This window comes from Lepidochelys kempii, chromosome 8 (assembly GCF_965140285.1).
Source record: "Lepidochelys kempii isolate rLepKem1 chromosome 8, rLepKem1.hap1, whole genome shotgun sequence".
Classification (NCBI taxonomy): Eukaryota; Metazoa; Chordata; order Testudines; family Cheloniidae; genus Lepidochelys; species Lepidochelys kempii.
The window spans coordinates 88,680,670-88,695,335 of record NC_136387.1 but is presented as its reverse complement, the minus strand read 5'-3'; the positions used below and the strand labels follow the sequence as shown (position 1 = coordinate 88,695,335).

General features: G+C 41.9%; 1 protein-coding gene across 3 annotated transcripts; it reads left to right on the top strand.

Annotated features, from left to right (window-relative positions):
- The first annotated feature begins 3,278 nt into the window (after window positions 1-3,278).
- Window positions 3,279-13,088, top strand: DYNLT5 (dynein light chain Tctex-type family member 5). 3 transcript variants are annotated; one of them, XM_073358242.2, is made up of 5 exons: window positions 3,279-3,458; window positions 3,817-3,940; window positions 5,875-5,960; window positions 10,169-10,293; window positions 11,678-12,094. In XM_073358242.2, the coding sequence occupies exons 2-5, from the start codon at window positions 3,828-3,830 to the stop codon at window positions 11,879-11,881; spliced, it is 528 nt and encodes a 175-aa protein (XP_073214343.1). In that variant the 5' UTR covers window positions 3,279-3,458; window positions 3,817-3,827; the 3' UTR covers window positions 11,882-12,094. The 3 variants fall into 3 exon arrangements, with proteins under 3 accessions (XP_073214343.1, XP_073214345.1, XP_073214344.1); XM_073358244.2 differs by lacking the exon at window positions 3,279-3,458 and having other exon boundaries at window positions 3,819-3,940; window positions 11,678-12,095; XM_073358243.1 differs by lacking the exons at window positions 3,279-3,458; window positions 3,817-3,940 and having other exon boundaries at window positions 5,881-6,012; window positions 11,678-13,088.
- Window positions 13,089-14,666: the final 1,578 nt, after the last annotated feature.

Below are 14,666 nucleotides of genomic sequence, written 5' to 3'. Positions count from 1 at the left end.
CGCTACCACCACCCCCATGACAATTTTTTATGGTGTTTGCCATTTCCTTCAGACCCCTTTTCACAGAAACTACAGTGCTGTGAGGGAAGAAACTGATGTTTGACCCGTTTTGTTTTGTGTATAGAATGAATTCTGGAAACTGAAATTTGTTTTATTTTCCATGATAAACTTAAGTTACTGCTTTGACTGAAGACAGTATGCTAGCTCAGTATTAGTCAATGTTGCTGGCTCCTATAGTCTTCCATCTTCCTCCTATTTGATGGTTTCAGAGTAGCAGCCATGTTAGTTTGTATTCGCAAAAAGAAAAGGAGTCCTTGTGGCACCTTAGAGACTAACAAATGTGTCTGAGCATAAGCTTTCATGAGCTACAGCATGCATCCAATGAAGTGAGCTGTAGCTCACAAAAGCTTATGCTCAGATAAATTTGTTAGTCTCTAAGGTGCCACAAGTACTCCTTTTCTTCTATTTAATGTTATTTTCTTTGACAGTACTTCTAAAGTAAAATTGTTGTATGCATGTCATGCCTGACCAACCTGATTGCCTTCTATGATGAGATAACTGGCTCTGTGGATATGGGGAAAGTGGTGGACGTGATATATCTTGACTTTAGCAAAGCTTTTGATACGGTCTCCACAGTATTCTTGCCAGCTAGTTAAAAAAGTATGGATTAGATGAATGGCCTCTAAGGTGAATAGAAAGCTGGCTAGATTGTCAGGCTCAACAGGTAGTGATCAACAGCTCGATGTCTAGTTGGCAGCTGGTATCAAGCGGAGTGCCCCAGGGATCGGTCCTGGGGCCGGTTTTGTTCAACATATTTATTAATGATCTGGATGATGGGATGGATTGCACCCTCAGCAAGTTCACAGATGACACTAAGCTGGGGGGAGAGGTAGATACACTAGTGGGTAGGGATAGGGTCTAGAGTGACCTAGACAAATTGGAGGATTGGACCAAAAGAAATCTGATGAGGTTCAACAAGAAAAAGTGCCAAGTTCTGCACTTAGGCCGGAAGAATCCCATGCACCGTTACAGGCTGGGGACTGACTGGCTAAGCAGCAGTTCTGCAGAAAAGGACCTGGGGATTACAGTGGATGAGAAGCTGGATATGAGTCAGCAGTGTGCCCTTGTTGCCAGGCAGGCTAACGGCATATTGGGCTGCATTACTAGGAGCATTGCCAGCAGATCGAGGGAAGTGATTATTCCCCTCTATTCAGCACTGGTGAGGCCACACCTGGAGTATTGTGTCCAGTTTTGGTCCCCCCACTACCAAAGAGTAGTCCAACAGAGGGCAACGAAAATGATCAGGGGGCTGGGGCACATGACTTATGAGGAGAAGCTGAGGGAACTGGGCTTGTTTAGTCTGCAGAAAAGAAGAGTGAGGAGGGATTTGATAGCAGCCTTCAACTACCTGAAGGGTGGTTCCAAAGAGGATGGAGCTTGGCTGTTCTCAGGGGTGGCAGATGACAGAACAAGGAGTAATGATCTCAAGTTGCAGTGGGGGAGGTCTAGGTTGGATATTAGGAAACACTATTTCACTAGGAGGGTGGTGAAGCACTGGAATGGGTTACCTCAGGAGGTGGTGGAATCTCCATCCTTAAAAACCATTAAGGCCTGGCTTGACAAAGCCCTGGCTGGGATGATTTAGTTGGGGATTGGTCCTGCTTTGAGCAGGGGGTTGGACTAGATGACCTCCTGAGGACTTTTCCAACCCTAATATTCTATAATTCTATGTGGATTTTAGAGCACTTTGAAGTATCATCTCTTAAACCAGAAAAAGCTTTGCTCTCTCAGGGCAAAACTTGTAAAAGGTGCCCTGGGGGAATAGCACGCAGACAGCAAATAATGTTAATTCATAAAGCAATTAACTGTTACTTGTAAAAATTAACTTTGTGCTCAAAGAGCATGTTTGCTGTAGTTTGGGGGGAGGATGTGCTTTATTTTTCATATATAGCAAAGAATTTGTATCTTTGCTACCTTCAACATGCAGGGCTGTAACATACACATTTACATGTGTGGTGTAAGGAGGTGGGAAGCATGAGATTGTAATTAAAGTTATGTGTAAAGAAGATGGTGCTACAGTAGGGCCAGTCTTCAAGGCAGCTCTACCTTCACCTCACCCAAACTGCGAGCTAAGGCCTGGTCTAGGCTACACAGGGTGACCTCAGGTAGCTTACATGGACCTAATTGTACCAATATACACACTACAGCCTTGCTTCTGAAGATGTAAGTGTCCTACTACACCAACAATAACTCCACCTCCACCAGAGGCTTGCAGGAGTAATCAATTATTTTTTGTCAAGATATAGTCAAGGTCTAGACTCCAGAGTAGATGATAAAGAAACAACGATAAGTAAATAAAAAGATTTGGGGGTCCATTCAAAGACAGCTGGCGGTCTGGCTTTGGCCTGTGGTCTGTCTCTTGACCACCCCTGCGGCATAGGACTTATGTCGGTGTAGTTAGGATGACCCAGTGTCTCTGTAGATACTCCCTTCCTTACATCAGCTGTTGGCTGTCTTGTCAATTTCACAGCTCCAGCAGAGCCCTGAAAGTGATAGGAAAGCCAGGCTCAGGGCTCCCGCAGCCAGGCTGCTGCTGGGTCTCCACTCCAAGCCAGGCTGCCACCCCAGCTCACAGCTTGGGCTGCCGGCCCATCTGGGCTCACTGCTAGGAGCCCTACTGCCCGCAGGGGCCCTGGCTTCATGCTGGGAGCCTGGCTGCTGACTGGACTCTGGGTGGGAATCTTCCTGAGGGAGGCAAGAAGCCCCAGGCTGGGATGTGAAGGCGCGAATCCAGGGGGCAGCTGGGGTCCCCGGGGAGCTGAGAGTCCTGGCGGTTCCTTGCAGCAGGAGAAGGCCGGGAGGGAGCCCGCCAGCCAGCCACAGAGCATGGCGGCCCCTGCCAGGGCTCCACGGGCGCCCTTCCGCGCCCGACAGACCCTCTCGCCGAGGGCGTCGCCGTGTCCAGGGCCCGGACGAGCGCAGCCCGGGCTGGAGCCCTGTGCCTGCTACGCCGCGCCGCGGCCTGCGGAGAGAAACTGGGGAGCGGGAAGGGAGACGGCGCGGGGCCCGGCTCTCCTTGCCCGCGCGCCAAAGGGGAGCGCGGCTCGCGCGGCTGGGCGCTCACGGTCACTGCGCCCCCGCCCCGAACCTCCCCGGGCCGGGCCGCAGGGTGTGTGTGTGGCGGGTCACTCCAGAAGCCCCGCCCCCTCCCCCTGCTGCCATCCAATCAGAAGCAGAAGGGGGCGAGCCGAGCCGGCCTGGATAGAACCCGGCTCGCGCACGCTGCCCCCGCCCCGCTGGCCGCGGTGAGCCCCTCTCCGCGCCGTCTGGGCCGGGCGCAGGGTGGGAGCCGCCCCCGGCAGACGAGGGGGGGCGTGTTTGGCCGTAACCTTGGAAACCAGCCGCCGCCGCCGCCGCCGCCGCTTCTTTGGCAAGGGGCACTTCGGCTGCGGGTGGGGGTGAGTGCGGGGCTGGGTCGGGGGCGGTTCGGCGGAGGGGAGCTGGGGGTGTGGCCGGGTTAGCTGGCGTGGGGCGTGCCGCTGGGTGGGAAGCAGGGCAGTGGGAGTGGGCTGACATCTTCTCCGCAAACTCAAAACAGAGGTATCATTTTCTAGTCAATGATGCCCCAGTTCAGTTGTTTCTGGTAGGGTACGTGGAACAGACGTTAGGCCAAGGGTTACCAGTAAAATCTCCTTTGGACCGATCAGTTTTCGACAGCGCACAGAGCTCCGTAGACTTGGTTTGCTAAAATATGTAGACTGTTGCTACAGCCACCTGTCTGTTTCAGGGTCTCCATCATTCTGTATAAATTCTCAGATTTAATAGGCATGTCGGACACAGCTAAGGATAAGGCAGCGCGCCTGTTAAAGAAACGAGGCAGCGTATCCTCTCTAAGCAGCCATGAAGTCAGAGCAAAAGAAATCCTTGGAAAAAACAAAGAGTAAGTAATTTTTCTAATTTGGATTATAAAATAATGTAAGGAAAATGTTGCCTTGAGAAATAAAAAGGGTAATGGATGAGGGGATGCTTTGAATCTAGTGCTTTGAATACTAGATTCTAGCCTCTAGTGCTTCTGAAGCACTATGAGAAAGCTTCTTTACATGGTAATTACAAAGGAAAAATGTTCTGTCATTCAAGCATCACTGTAAGAGTGCTTTTTCTCCTCATGATTACTTCACTAAATCTGAGGAACCCATAAATGTTCGGGACCCCTTTAGTCTAAACCAACAGTCATAAGCAACAAATTTAATGTTGGTTGATGTGATTGTTTTGGGGATTACTTGAAGAGGAACTAGTTCTTGGTCATGGTAAAGGTCCATCCTTAGTCCCATGTCTCATCTTGAGAGGCCCAACAAGCTGCTTAATGATCTGGCTCCAATCCAGCAAAACACTTTAAGGATACGAGTAGTCCCACTGAAGTCAGTAGGATTACTCACATTCTAAAGTTAAGCAAGTGCTTAAATGTTTGGATCAGGGCCTGCATGCTGAGATCAAGCCCATGGAGAGTACCCATTTTAAAATGTTCATTGTAACTGGGTGACTTCTTGTTTTTGCCTGGGTGAGGGAGGAACTTCTTAGAGGCTTAAATTCTTTATTTTAAAGATATTCATGTTTATAGCTCCCTCTTAAAAACCTTTCCCTCTACCACCTTTAAAGGGAAGGGAAAAGTTCATATTTGGGATATCACTCTTCTAATTAATCCTTTGGATGTGCATTCTGAGCACAGCTTCTGTTTTCAAAACTAATGTGCATTTAGGAAAAAAACAATTTGAATTTGCTATCTGTGACAGGTTGAGTAAAGCAAAACAATCGCTTTTAAACATTAATTTGGTTTTACTATAGCAAACACACTAATGAAGCCCAGAATTTAGAATGGATTTAGAATTTAGAATGCAGTGTTTCTCCAGTCACTTTCATAAATGCATCTGATGGCTGCTAGATTACATCTGATGGCATCTGTCGGAGATTGAACCAGGAACCTCCAGAGCAAAAATCATGAACTCAAGGGTGGAGGCTATAACAACTCATATCCCCCATGGATTGGCACAGAGGGGAAGCAATAACACATTTGCTAGTGGGTTCCATTTGGAACCAGAAGGTAGATTTCATCGGACTCCTTGTGAAATATTCTAGAGTATTCCTTTTTTAGGGGACATCTCAGTCCACAGACTTGTTTGGCAGTAGTTTGGATACAAAGAAGAATGACAAACTATTTACCAAAATTATATTTTGTAAAGCTGTAGTTTAAGGTGAATTTTGCCTGTTTCTTATACTGCACCCAATTCTGTGGTATCAGAGTTCTTATCAGATTGATTTTTACTTATCTCCATCCCACTCCCCCACCATCCTACTTAAAATTGAGTAGTTGGCCACCGAGCTGCTTCTAAATTCTGGGCTTCATTACTGTATTTCTGTTATAGTAAAACCAAATTAAAGTTTAAAAGTTATCATTTTGCTTTACTCTGCTCAACCCCATGCAGCTAGAAAATTCATTTTTTTTCTTAAATGCACATTACTTTCCAAAACAGAAGCTCTGTTTTGAATGCAGTTTGGCAAATTAATGCATTATGTTCTTTGAAAACAGTTAACTTTACAAGAAAGAGCAGATATTTTGCTTCCACTACTCTTTAGTGTTTAACTGGGTGTGATGATGTGTCCCACTGAATGGCAGCATATTTCTTGAGTGCCTAATGTCCTGAGAAAAGGCATTCTTAACTGGTCCCATTTTGACATAAATAAGTCCAAAAATTATTTTAACATTTTCTGAGAGAAAAAGCTGTGTGTCTGTACCATCTAAAATTTTGCAATTTATTTTTATCAACATAGTTTTCAATATACACTCATTTATACAGTCACTTTTTGAATTATTTTTAGCTCCATGAGTACAGTGTCTTATATGGATGAACCTGGCCATGATATTCCTCGTCTTGCCATTCAATTGGAGAACACTTATCAGCTGGGTATGGAAACTTCCTCCTCCATCTCACACTAAAAAAAATAAGCTCAATACAGGTGATTGGGTGAAATTTAATAGTCTGTGATATATTTGTTAAATTAATTGCTCTGATGATCCCTTCTGGTCTTAAACGCTATGAATCCAAAATGTAAACTGTATAACTCAGATATTGCCTAAATGGGGAAACAGTCAAAATGTAGTCAGTTTTGAAAAGAATTCAAACTACTGTCATTTCTATTAATACATTTGCCCCTGAGTCCTCTTTACCAGTTTTTGTGGTTTTACAATCACCTCTCCCTGTTCTTAAAAAACAAAAACCACCACATCACACCTTCCCTTGCTGTGTAAAAAACCTACAGGGGAAAAACACTGAAATAGACTAGATGCCAAAATGCAGTTAAATGCATCAAGTTATCAAATTAACAATCTAAAATTCAGAGAAAAATGTTTTTCTCTAAACTTTCAGTTATTATAATATTAGGTGCAATCTGGAACAATTGTAAGTTGGAAATTTTCAGGGAGAAGTGGGATTTTGAAGTTGATAGTTTCTCTTTAAGATAACTTTCTTTCATCAAGAGTGCTTCTCTTAATTTGTACACTGGGAGGCATAGTAATTTATCTGTTTAATTTATTTATATTGAGGTAATACTAAGGTCTCCAGATCAGGGCCACTCTGTGGTAGGTACTGTACAAACTCATAACAAAAAGACTGTCCCTGCCCAAAATTGTTATGGTCATAATGGCTCCCAATAAAATAGCTTTATCATAATAGAGTCTCAGCACGAGAGAATATTGGGGATCAACATTTGTCTTAGTTTAGAATCGACAACCGCATGATGTATATTTTGACTGAAAACAAAATTTATTTGTCTAAAGTTTGGCGTGTGTAAGGTACTACTAATCCAGATAATAGCAAGAAAAGGAGTTTATCCTTTTTGGCCAAAGGTATAGGAGCAATCAGTTTACAGCATGGTAGATGGATAAAGCTTGTCCACTTCATGTCCTTAGAGCTGGGTGGAAAACAGTTTTCCCATCCCAGTAAGATATTTGAGATTTTAAAAAAAAATCCCATTTTGAATTGGGACAAAAAATTGCAACCTTGAAAGCTTTCATGAATTGATAAACCAAAAAAGATTTCAGTTTAGGTCAAAATTTTGTTTTGATAATTTCAAATTGTTTGTTAAATTTCAACACCTTTTCATTTTTAATCTTTTACTTCTTTTTTGATTCCCATCCATCAGCTCAACAGCAATGATGCACTAAATGAAGTCTTTTCTCCACTTTCTATCTTGAACAAAGCTATGAAGCTGGTACATCTTTAAACATTTTTGTTCTGTCATTCTTCATTGCATTTATCCAATGCATCCTCGGTCTTCCTCTTTCTAGTTCCATGCACGCTGGTATTTATTGCCATGTATGGTATCCTTTCTGAGTCCATTCTTGATGTGTGCAGACCATCACAGTTGTTTTTCTTGAGTCTTCTGTACTTGTTATATCATGCCCTAGCTGTTTTCTTCTCCATTTTTCATTTTCTGCCGTTTTGAAGCTCAATATTCCTCTCAGCCAGTTCATTTCTAAGTGTAAAATCTTTTGTCCTTCAGATTTCCTCATATACCAGCATTCCAATCTGTATAGCAAGTGTCAGCATGACCATTGTCTCATATACGTTGAGTTTTGTTTTTATCAAAAAATCTTTAGCCTTCCAGATCTTTCAGTTTTTCAAATGCAGTAGTGGCTAGTCCAATTCTTGTTTTTATGTCATCTTCACAATTCCCATTCTCTGATACTCTTTCCCATTCTACCTTGTCAGTTATTCTCTGTAAATCCTCCTTAGTCAATTCTGGGAGGTCCATGTCATCTGTGAATCTAAGACTCCTCCCTTTTCGTCTTTCAGTGCTACAGCCATTACTGCTTCCAGTACCAAGTAAAACAAATCTGGTGATAGCATGCACTCCTGTTCTCGTTCTGAACCATTCCATCAATTTCTTGTCTCTTCTCACTGCACTCATTGATTTTCTGTAGATGTTTTCTATCTGCTTGATCAATTTTGGGGGGCTGCTATACGTTGTCATAACTTGCCATAACCCTTTCTGCTAAATGAAAAGCCTCTTTGAAGTCTATACAGTTGTAGTAACAGGTTCGGTTGTGTTCTGTGTATTTCTTTAATATTTGTTTTATCACAAATAACTGATCTGTTGCACTTCGATCTGGTCTAAATCCAGCCTGTTCCTCCGCAAGTGCCATTTCCTCCTCTTTCTCTTCTCTAACCTCTTGGGTGAATGCTTTCCCTGGTGCTATTTTATTGTAACTAACTTAAATGTTTCAAAACGGGAAACTGCAAATTTTCGTTTCTAACATTTGAAACAGAACATTTGATTAATTTTGAAACTTCTTGTTCGAGTCAAGAAACTTACTGAAACTGACCTTTTCCTGCAAACGGTTTCAGTGAGGACTAATCAAAATATTTCAGTGGGAAGATGGTTTGCTGAAAAATTCCTGACTAGCTGTACATGGCCCACTTGTAGATCTTGCAAATTATCTTCCTGTAAGGCAATCTTTTCTACTGAGACTTATGCATAAGAATGTACTTAGAACACTTTATAGGACCAAACAAGTGTACGTTTCTGCCACACAACTGCGTGATCCACAACCACATTTTCCCAAGGAGATGATAGAGTACGATTGAACTTCGAGGCAAATGAGCTATTCTGCTGCCTATAGTACTTCCAATACTTTGAAGGGTATTACATCCCCATTCAACAGATTTCAGCATGCAAGAGGTATAACAACCTGTAGGTATTTTTTGTGTGCCTTAGTTGGTTAACATCAAAAAACACTCAGAGACTATGGAAAAGAGGTTAAAAAAACCTTAGATCAAAATAAACCCAAAAAGGAATTGTGGGGAAGGGGTCACAAGGTTATTGTAGGGACAGTTGGGGTACTGCTGCCCTTACTTCTGGGCTGCTGCTGGCGACGGCGCTGCCTTCAGAGCTGGACAGCTGGCCAGGAGCCCAGCTCTGAAGGCAGAACCACAGCCAGCAGCAGCGCAGAGGTAAGGAAGGCATGGTATGGTATTGCCACCTTTACTTCTGCACTGCTGCCTGTAGAGCTGGGCCCTTAATCAGCAGCTGCCACTCTCCAGCTGCCCAGCTTTGAAGGCAGAAGTGCAAAACTAAGGGTGGCATGGTACGGTATTGCCACCCCTTACTTCTGCACTGCTGCTGGCAGGACGCTGCCTTCAGAGATGGGCGTCTGGCTAACAGGTGCCGCTCTCCAGCTGCCCACCTCTGAAGGCAGCACAGAAGTAAGGATGGCAATACCATGACCCTCCTAAAATAACCTTCTGACCCCCATCCCCCACAACTCCCTTTTGAGTCAGGACCCCCAGTTTGAGAAACGCTGGTCTCCCCTGTGAAATCTGTATAGTACAGGGTAAAAGCACACACAAGACCAAATTTTATTGTGGGAGACCAAATAGCATGGTCCGTGATGCATTTTTCATGGCTGTGAATTTGGTAGGGCCCTAGTCTTAGCATTTGTTTCAAGTGATTGTTAGCAGATCACAACTAGCCATATATTTGCTCTCCAATTAGAGAGATCCATTGATATCTTACATTGTCATTCTTGTTTTACATGTCAGTTTAATATTTTGGTAAAAATTCTGGAGGGGAATGAGAACAAACAAGGAATCTCATTAAAAATTCCCAAAGTGCTACAAACCTTAACTTGTTTATACTTAATTTCCTGGTAAATCTATTACAAACTTGTAGTTAAAGAGAAAAAATATGATTTTGAAGGTGCTTTATTTTAATTTGTCGGTGAATTGATATTCTTGAAATGCAATATTGTAATAGCACTGGCTAGAACCAGAGATGTTGTGCAAAGTTAAACAAAGCACCTCAGTCTTGATCTTTAGCATCCCTCCTGTTTCAATTCTGGGTCTCTTTTAAATAGATTTAACCCCATACTGAATTGTGTGGTAGCTTTATAATATGAGATCATAAAAATATTTTTAGTTTCCACCTGATCCAGGGTTTGAATTCAGGTCTCCAGAGAGACATCTAACTAGTGTACTAGTTCACTGTTCTAGTTAACCCCCTTTCTTTGGTCATTTTGATTAGTCGGGTTAAAAAAGCAGTTTACAATGTGTGTTCAGTTATTCTCAACATGGACTTATAAATTAAAGCACTATAAAATATCTACATATACCAGGTCCTGCAAAACGTTTTCCTGTGGTCACAGTAAATAATATTTTGAAGGATGTGCTGACTAATTATCTTCAAGAAGAAAAATATGAAGCAGAGCTATGCAGACAAATGACAAAGACCATCTCTGAGGTATAAAAAATAAATTATTAGTACAATTAGGCTTTTTAAGTAAACTATGGATCAGATTCACCCCCTTCTCAAATCCATGCATTGAGGGGTCTTTCATGCACAGTCTCCCCAGTTTCTCTGGTAGACCTTTTTCTGTATGTCTGGGGTATGCACTGGGGAGGGGAAGATGATTTGTCAGGCTTGTGACAAGTGGGTGGGCCAGAGACTGCATATCATCCTTCTTCTGGTCCTCAAAATTTACCCAGAAAATGGAACAGTCCCAGGCTGTTGTAACTTTTGTGCATAGCCCCCTGGATGGTCACAGGGACTCCTGTGGCCAATGGGGAGTGGTTCCATTTAACTTGTCCTCCCAAGGAACCATGTGAGTGGGCATTAGGTGTACCAGAGGCAATGTGGGAGAATTTTGCTAGCTCTCCTTCTGTGGATCCCCAGCCAGATTTTGGGATAGGCAAACCCTGTACCCCTGACAGAAAAATGCCTCCAATCTTTTTCCTTTTAAAATCTCCTTTCCTTGGCTTTTCATGTCAGAAGAGACAATATTAGTAAGTAGAAAATAGGGCTTAGGAAAATTTAAACGAGTGAACTAAAGGTTTGAAGTTAAAATCTATTAAATCCCTGTGTGGATGCTCTCATTTACAAGTTAAGTGGCCTCAGTTCACTGTAGCTTAATCCTCCAGAAACAACCAAAATAGCCCCTTAGTGATACTTCTGCATTTGTGCTGTTGCAAATTCTGCTTGGTAACACATGTGCAAGTCTTCAGTGAGTTTGTTTAGGTGTACTAGAGTGGAACTTGGGTATCATCAACAGATTTGTTTGAGAGAGAATAGCATGTGCAACTTATTCTTTTAGCAAAGATGGATCTGTAAAGCTAACAGAAGTAAAAGGCAGTAAAAACTTGTGTGTTTGGGTATTTTTGTTTGGTTGGTGTTATACATTTTAGTCAACATAACAGATCATCTCCATATGTATATTCAGTTAAGAGTGAAGGTGCCATCTTTTTCATAGACAGTTTTCATATTTGAACTGTGCTTTGCTCTCTCTAACTAATCAAGAAGATGCCACCACTTTTTAGAATGCAACTCCTGAAGTTAATCCTTTGGGGATATGGCATTTCCAAGAACTGATATCACTATCATCAGTGTTGAAAATACTGATTCATTGCTGCTGTAACCTCAGTCTGACATATTCCACCCTCTAATGGTACTGGAATACTTACAGGATGATGTTGCAGGTCTATAGTTAGGTGATTACCAACAAGATTCTTGAAAATGTTTAGTAATACTATACATAACATGTTTATACTTATTGTATCAATGCAGTGATTTTTACCTGTGAACCTACTGTAGAAAGAATAATTTATCTGAACATGTTTCTCTGTTATAGGTTATTAAGGCTCGGGTAAAAGACCTTATGATACCAAGGTACAAAATTATTGTGATTGTACATATTGGACAACTAAATGAACAGAGCATGCGAATTGGAAGCAGATGCGTTTGGGATCCTGCAAGTGATACATTTTCATCGTATGTTTTCAAAAATACCTCACTATTTGCTCTTGCAAATGTCTATGCTGTTTATTTTGAATAATGAAAAGCTCTAGTTTATTAGTGGAAGAAAAATATCTAACTTATCGTGTTTATATTGTAGAAAAACTGTTAGAAGACAGGTTTCAGTGGTAGCCGTGTTAGTCTGTATCAGCAAAAAAAATGAGGCATCCTTGTGACACCTTAGAGACTAACAAATTTATTTGGGCATAAGCTTTCTTGGGCTAGAACCCACTTCATCAGATGTATGAAGTAAAAGATACAGGAGCAGGTATAAATACATGAAAGGATGTGGGTTGCTTTACCAAGTGTTAGGTCAGTCTAATGAGATAAATCAATTAACAGCAGGATACCAAGGGAGGAGAAATAACTTTTGAAGTGGTAAGAGAGTGGCCCATTACAGACAGTTGACAAGAAGGTGTGACTAACAGTACGGGAAAAATTAGTGTTGGGGAAATTAAGTTTAGGTTTTGTAATGACCCAGCCACTCCCAGTCTTTATTCAGGCCTAATCTGATGGTATCTAGTTTGCAAATTAATTCCAGTTCTGCAGCTTCACATTGGAGTCTGTTTTAGAAGGTTTTTTTGTTGAAGAATTGCCACTTTGAGGTCTGTTATTGAGTGACCAGAGAGATTGAAGTGTTCTCCTACTGGTTTTTGAATGTTATGATTCCTGATGTCAGATTTGTGTCCATTTATTCTTTTGCGTAGAGACTGTCTGGTTTGGCCAATGTACATGGCAGAGGGGCATTGCTGGCACATGATGGCATATATCACATTGGTAGATGTGCAGGTGAACGAGCCCTGGATGGTGTGGCTGATGTCGTTAGGTCCTCTGATGGTGTCCCCTGAATAGATATGTGGACAGAGTTGGCACCAGGGTTTGTAGCATGGTTTGTTCCCTGGGTTGGTGTTTTTGTTGTATGGTATGTAGTTGCTGGTGAGTATTTGCTTCACGTTGGGGGCTGTCTGTAAGCGAGGACTGGCTTGTCTCCCAAGGTCTGTGAGAGTGAGGGGTTGTCCTTCAGGATAGGTTGTAGATCTTTGATGATGCACTGGAGAGGTTTTAGTTGGGGGCTGTAGGTGATAGCTAGTGGCGTTCTGTTACTTTCTTTGTTGGGCCTGTCTTGTAGTAGGTGACTTCTGGGTACTCTTCTGGCTCTGTCAGTCTGTTTCTTTGCTTCACCAATGAAGTCTGTAATGGGCCACTCTCTTACCACTTCAAAAGTTATTTCTCCTCCCTTGGTATCCTGCTGTTAATTGATTTATCTCATTAGACTGACCTAACACTTGGTTAAGCAACCCACATCCTTTCATGTACTTATACCTGCTCCTGTATCTTTTACTTCATACATCTGATGAAGTGGGTTCTAGCCCATAAAAGCTTATGCCCCAAAAAATTTGTTCCTCTCTAAGGTGCCACAAGGACTCCTCGTTTGTTTTTTTTCTTTTGTTAGAAGACAGTCAGCTTACATTTGTTTTAAAAAGGGTGAAATAAGCCTTTCAGTGGTAAATGTAATAATCATGCACACTTAAACCATTTTCTACTCTTGCTACTTTCCACAGGAAATGATTCATACTAAAATGACATTTTGCAGTTGATTCTAATTGTTCTTTAGAACCACATATCACTGTATTAGCTTGTATCATTATTTGTTTTTGTTTTTCAATGAGAGGATTTTGGCTCTTAACTAGTAAGCTCTGAGGAAAATCTAGATAAATATCATGACAGATAATAACAGTTCATTATGTTTAGAAATGTTTTATTGGACTGTAAGCAGCAATGTGTCTAATCTGTGGTATGTATATGAAATTCCATTTCTATTTTACTTATAATAAAATCAATTAGTTAAAACTGCACTGTGCAAGAGTTGGAATTAATGTTTTTAATTAAGGTGGTTTTATTTCTTTATAGTTTCTGGATTAATACAGAAATCCTGTTAAATCCTTGTCTACTCACCTTTATCTTTTAGGCTGTGTTTACACTACAGACCTTACAGTGGCACAGCTACAGCCATACCAGCCATGCCACTGTTAGGTCTCCTCTGTGTAGCCATTCTATGCCGGCAGGAGAGAGCTCTCCTAGTGGCGTAATTAAGCCACCCACAACAAGCAACGTTCGCTATGTGGGCAGGAGAGCCTTTCCTGCCGACATAGCGCTGTCCACACCAGCACTCTTGCCGGTGAAACTTACGTCAGTCAGGGGTGTTTGTTTTTTTTTCACACCCCTGACCAAGAAAAGGTTTACCAACAAAAGTGGTAGTGTCGACAAAGCCTTAGTTTCATAAAAGGCTTAAACTGTGCTATCTGTTTTGCTCCTTGTCATTTGTATACCTACAAATACACACCTTGAAAACAGTTGATAAATTACCCAGAAAAATTGAGATGACAACTTCAGAATAGAAGAGGAAACACTTTTTTGTTTAAATTGCATAAGAAATTTGACATATTGCCAGATACCATTTTCTGCTCAGATGTACCAAGTGATTTTTAATTGTTACATCAGGGTACCACTAAGGCAGAGCATGAGGTCATTTTAAATGCTGAAACCAGAATATATAGATATTAGGGATATGTGCTGCTTGGATTCACTTATGGAATCCCCATTGATACAAAAAGAGTTGTGGACAAAGATGGAATTTATACCTCATACAAAACCCTTCATATTACATTTCTTTGGGCTAGGTTCCAAACTTCTGGTATAGGGAGATACAGCCTCCTTGCACCATAAAACCCTTTTCTTTTGGCTCTTGGGGACTCTTCCTGAAGGGTAGCAGGAGATGCTTCCACCTCAGGGTAACTTTACCTCACAGAGAATATTGAATTGGC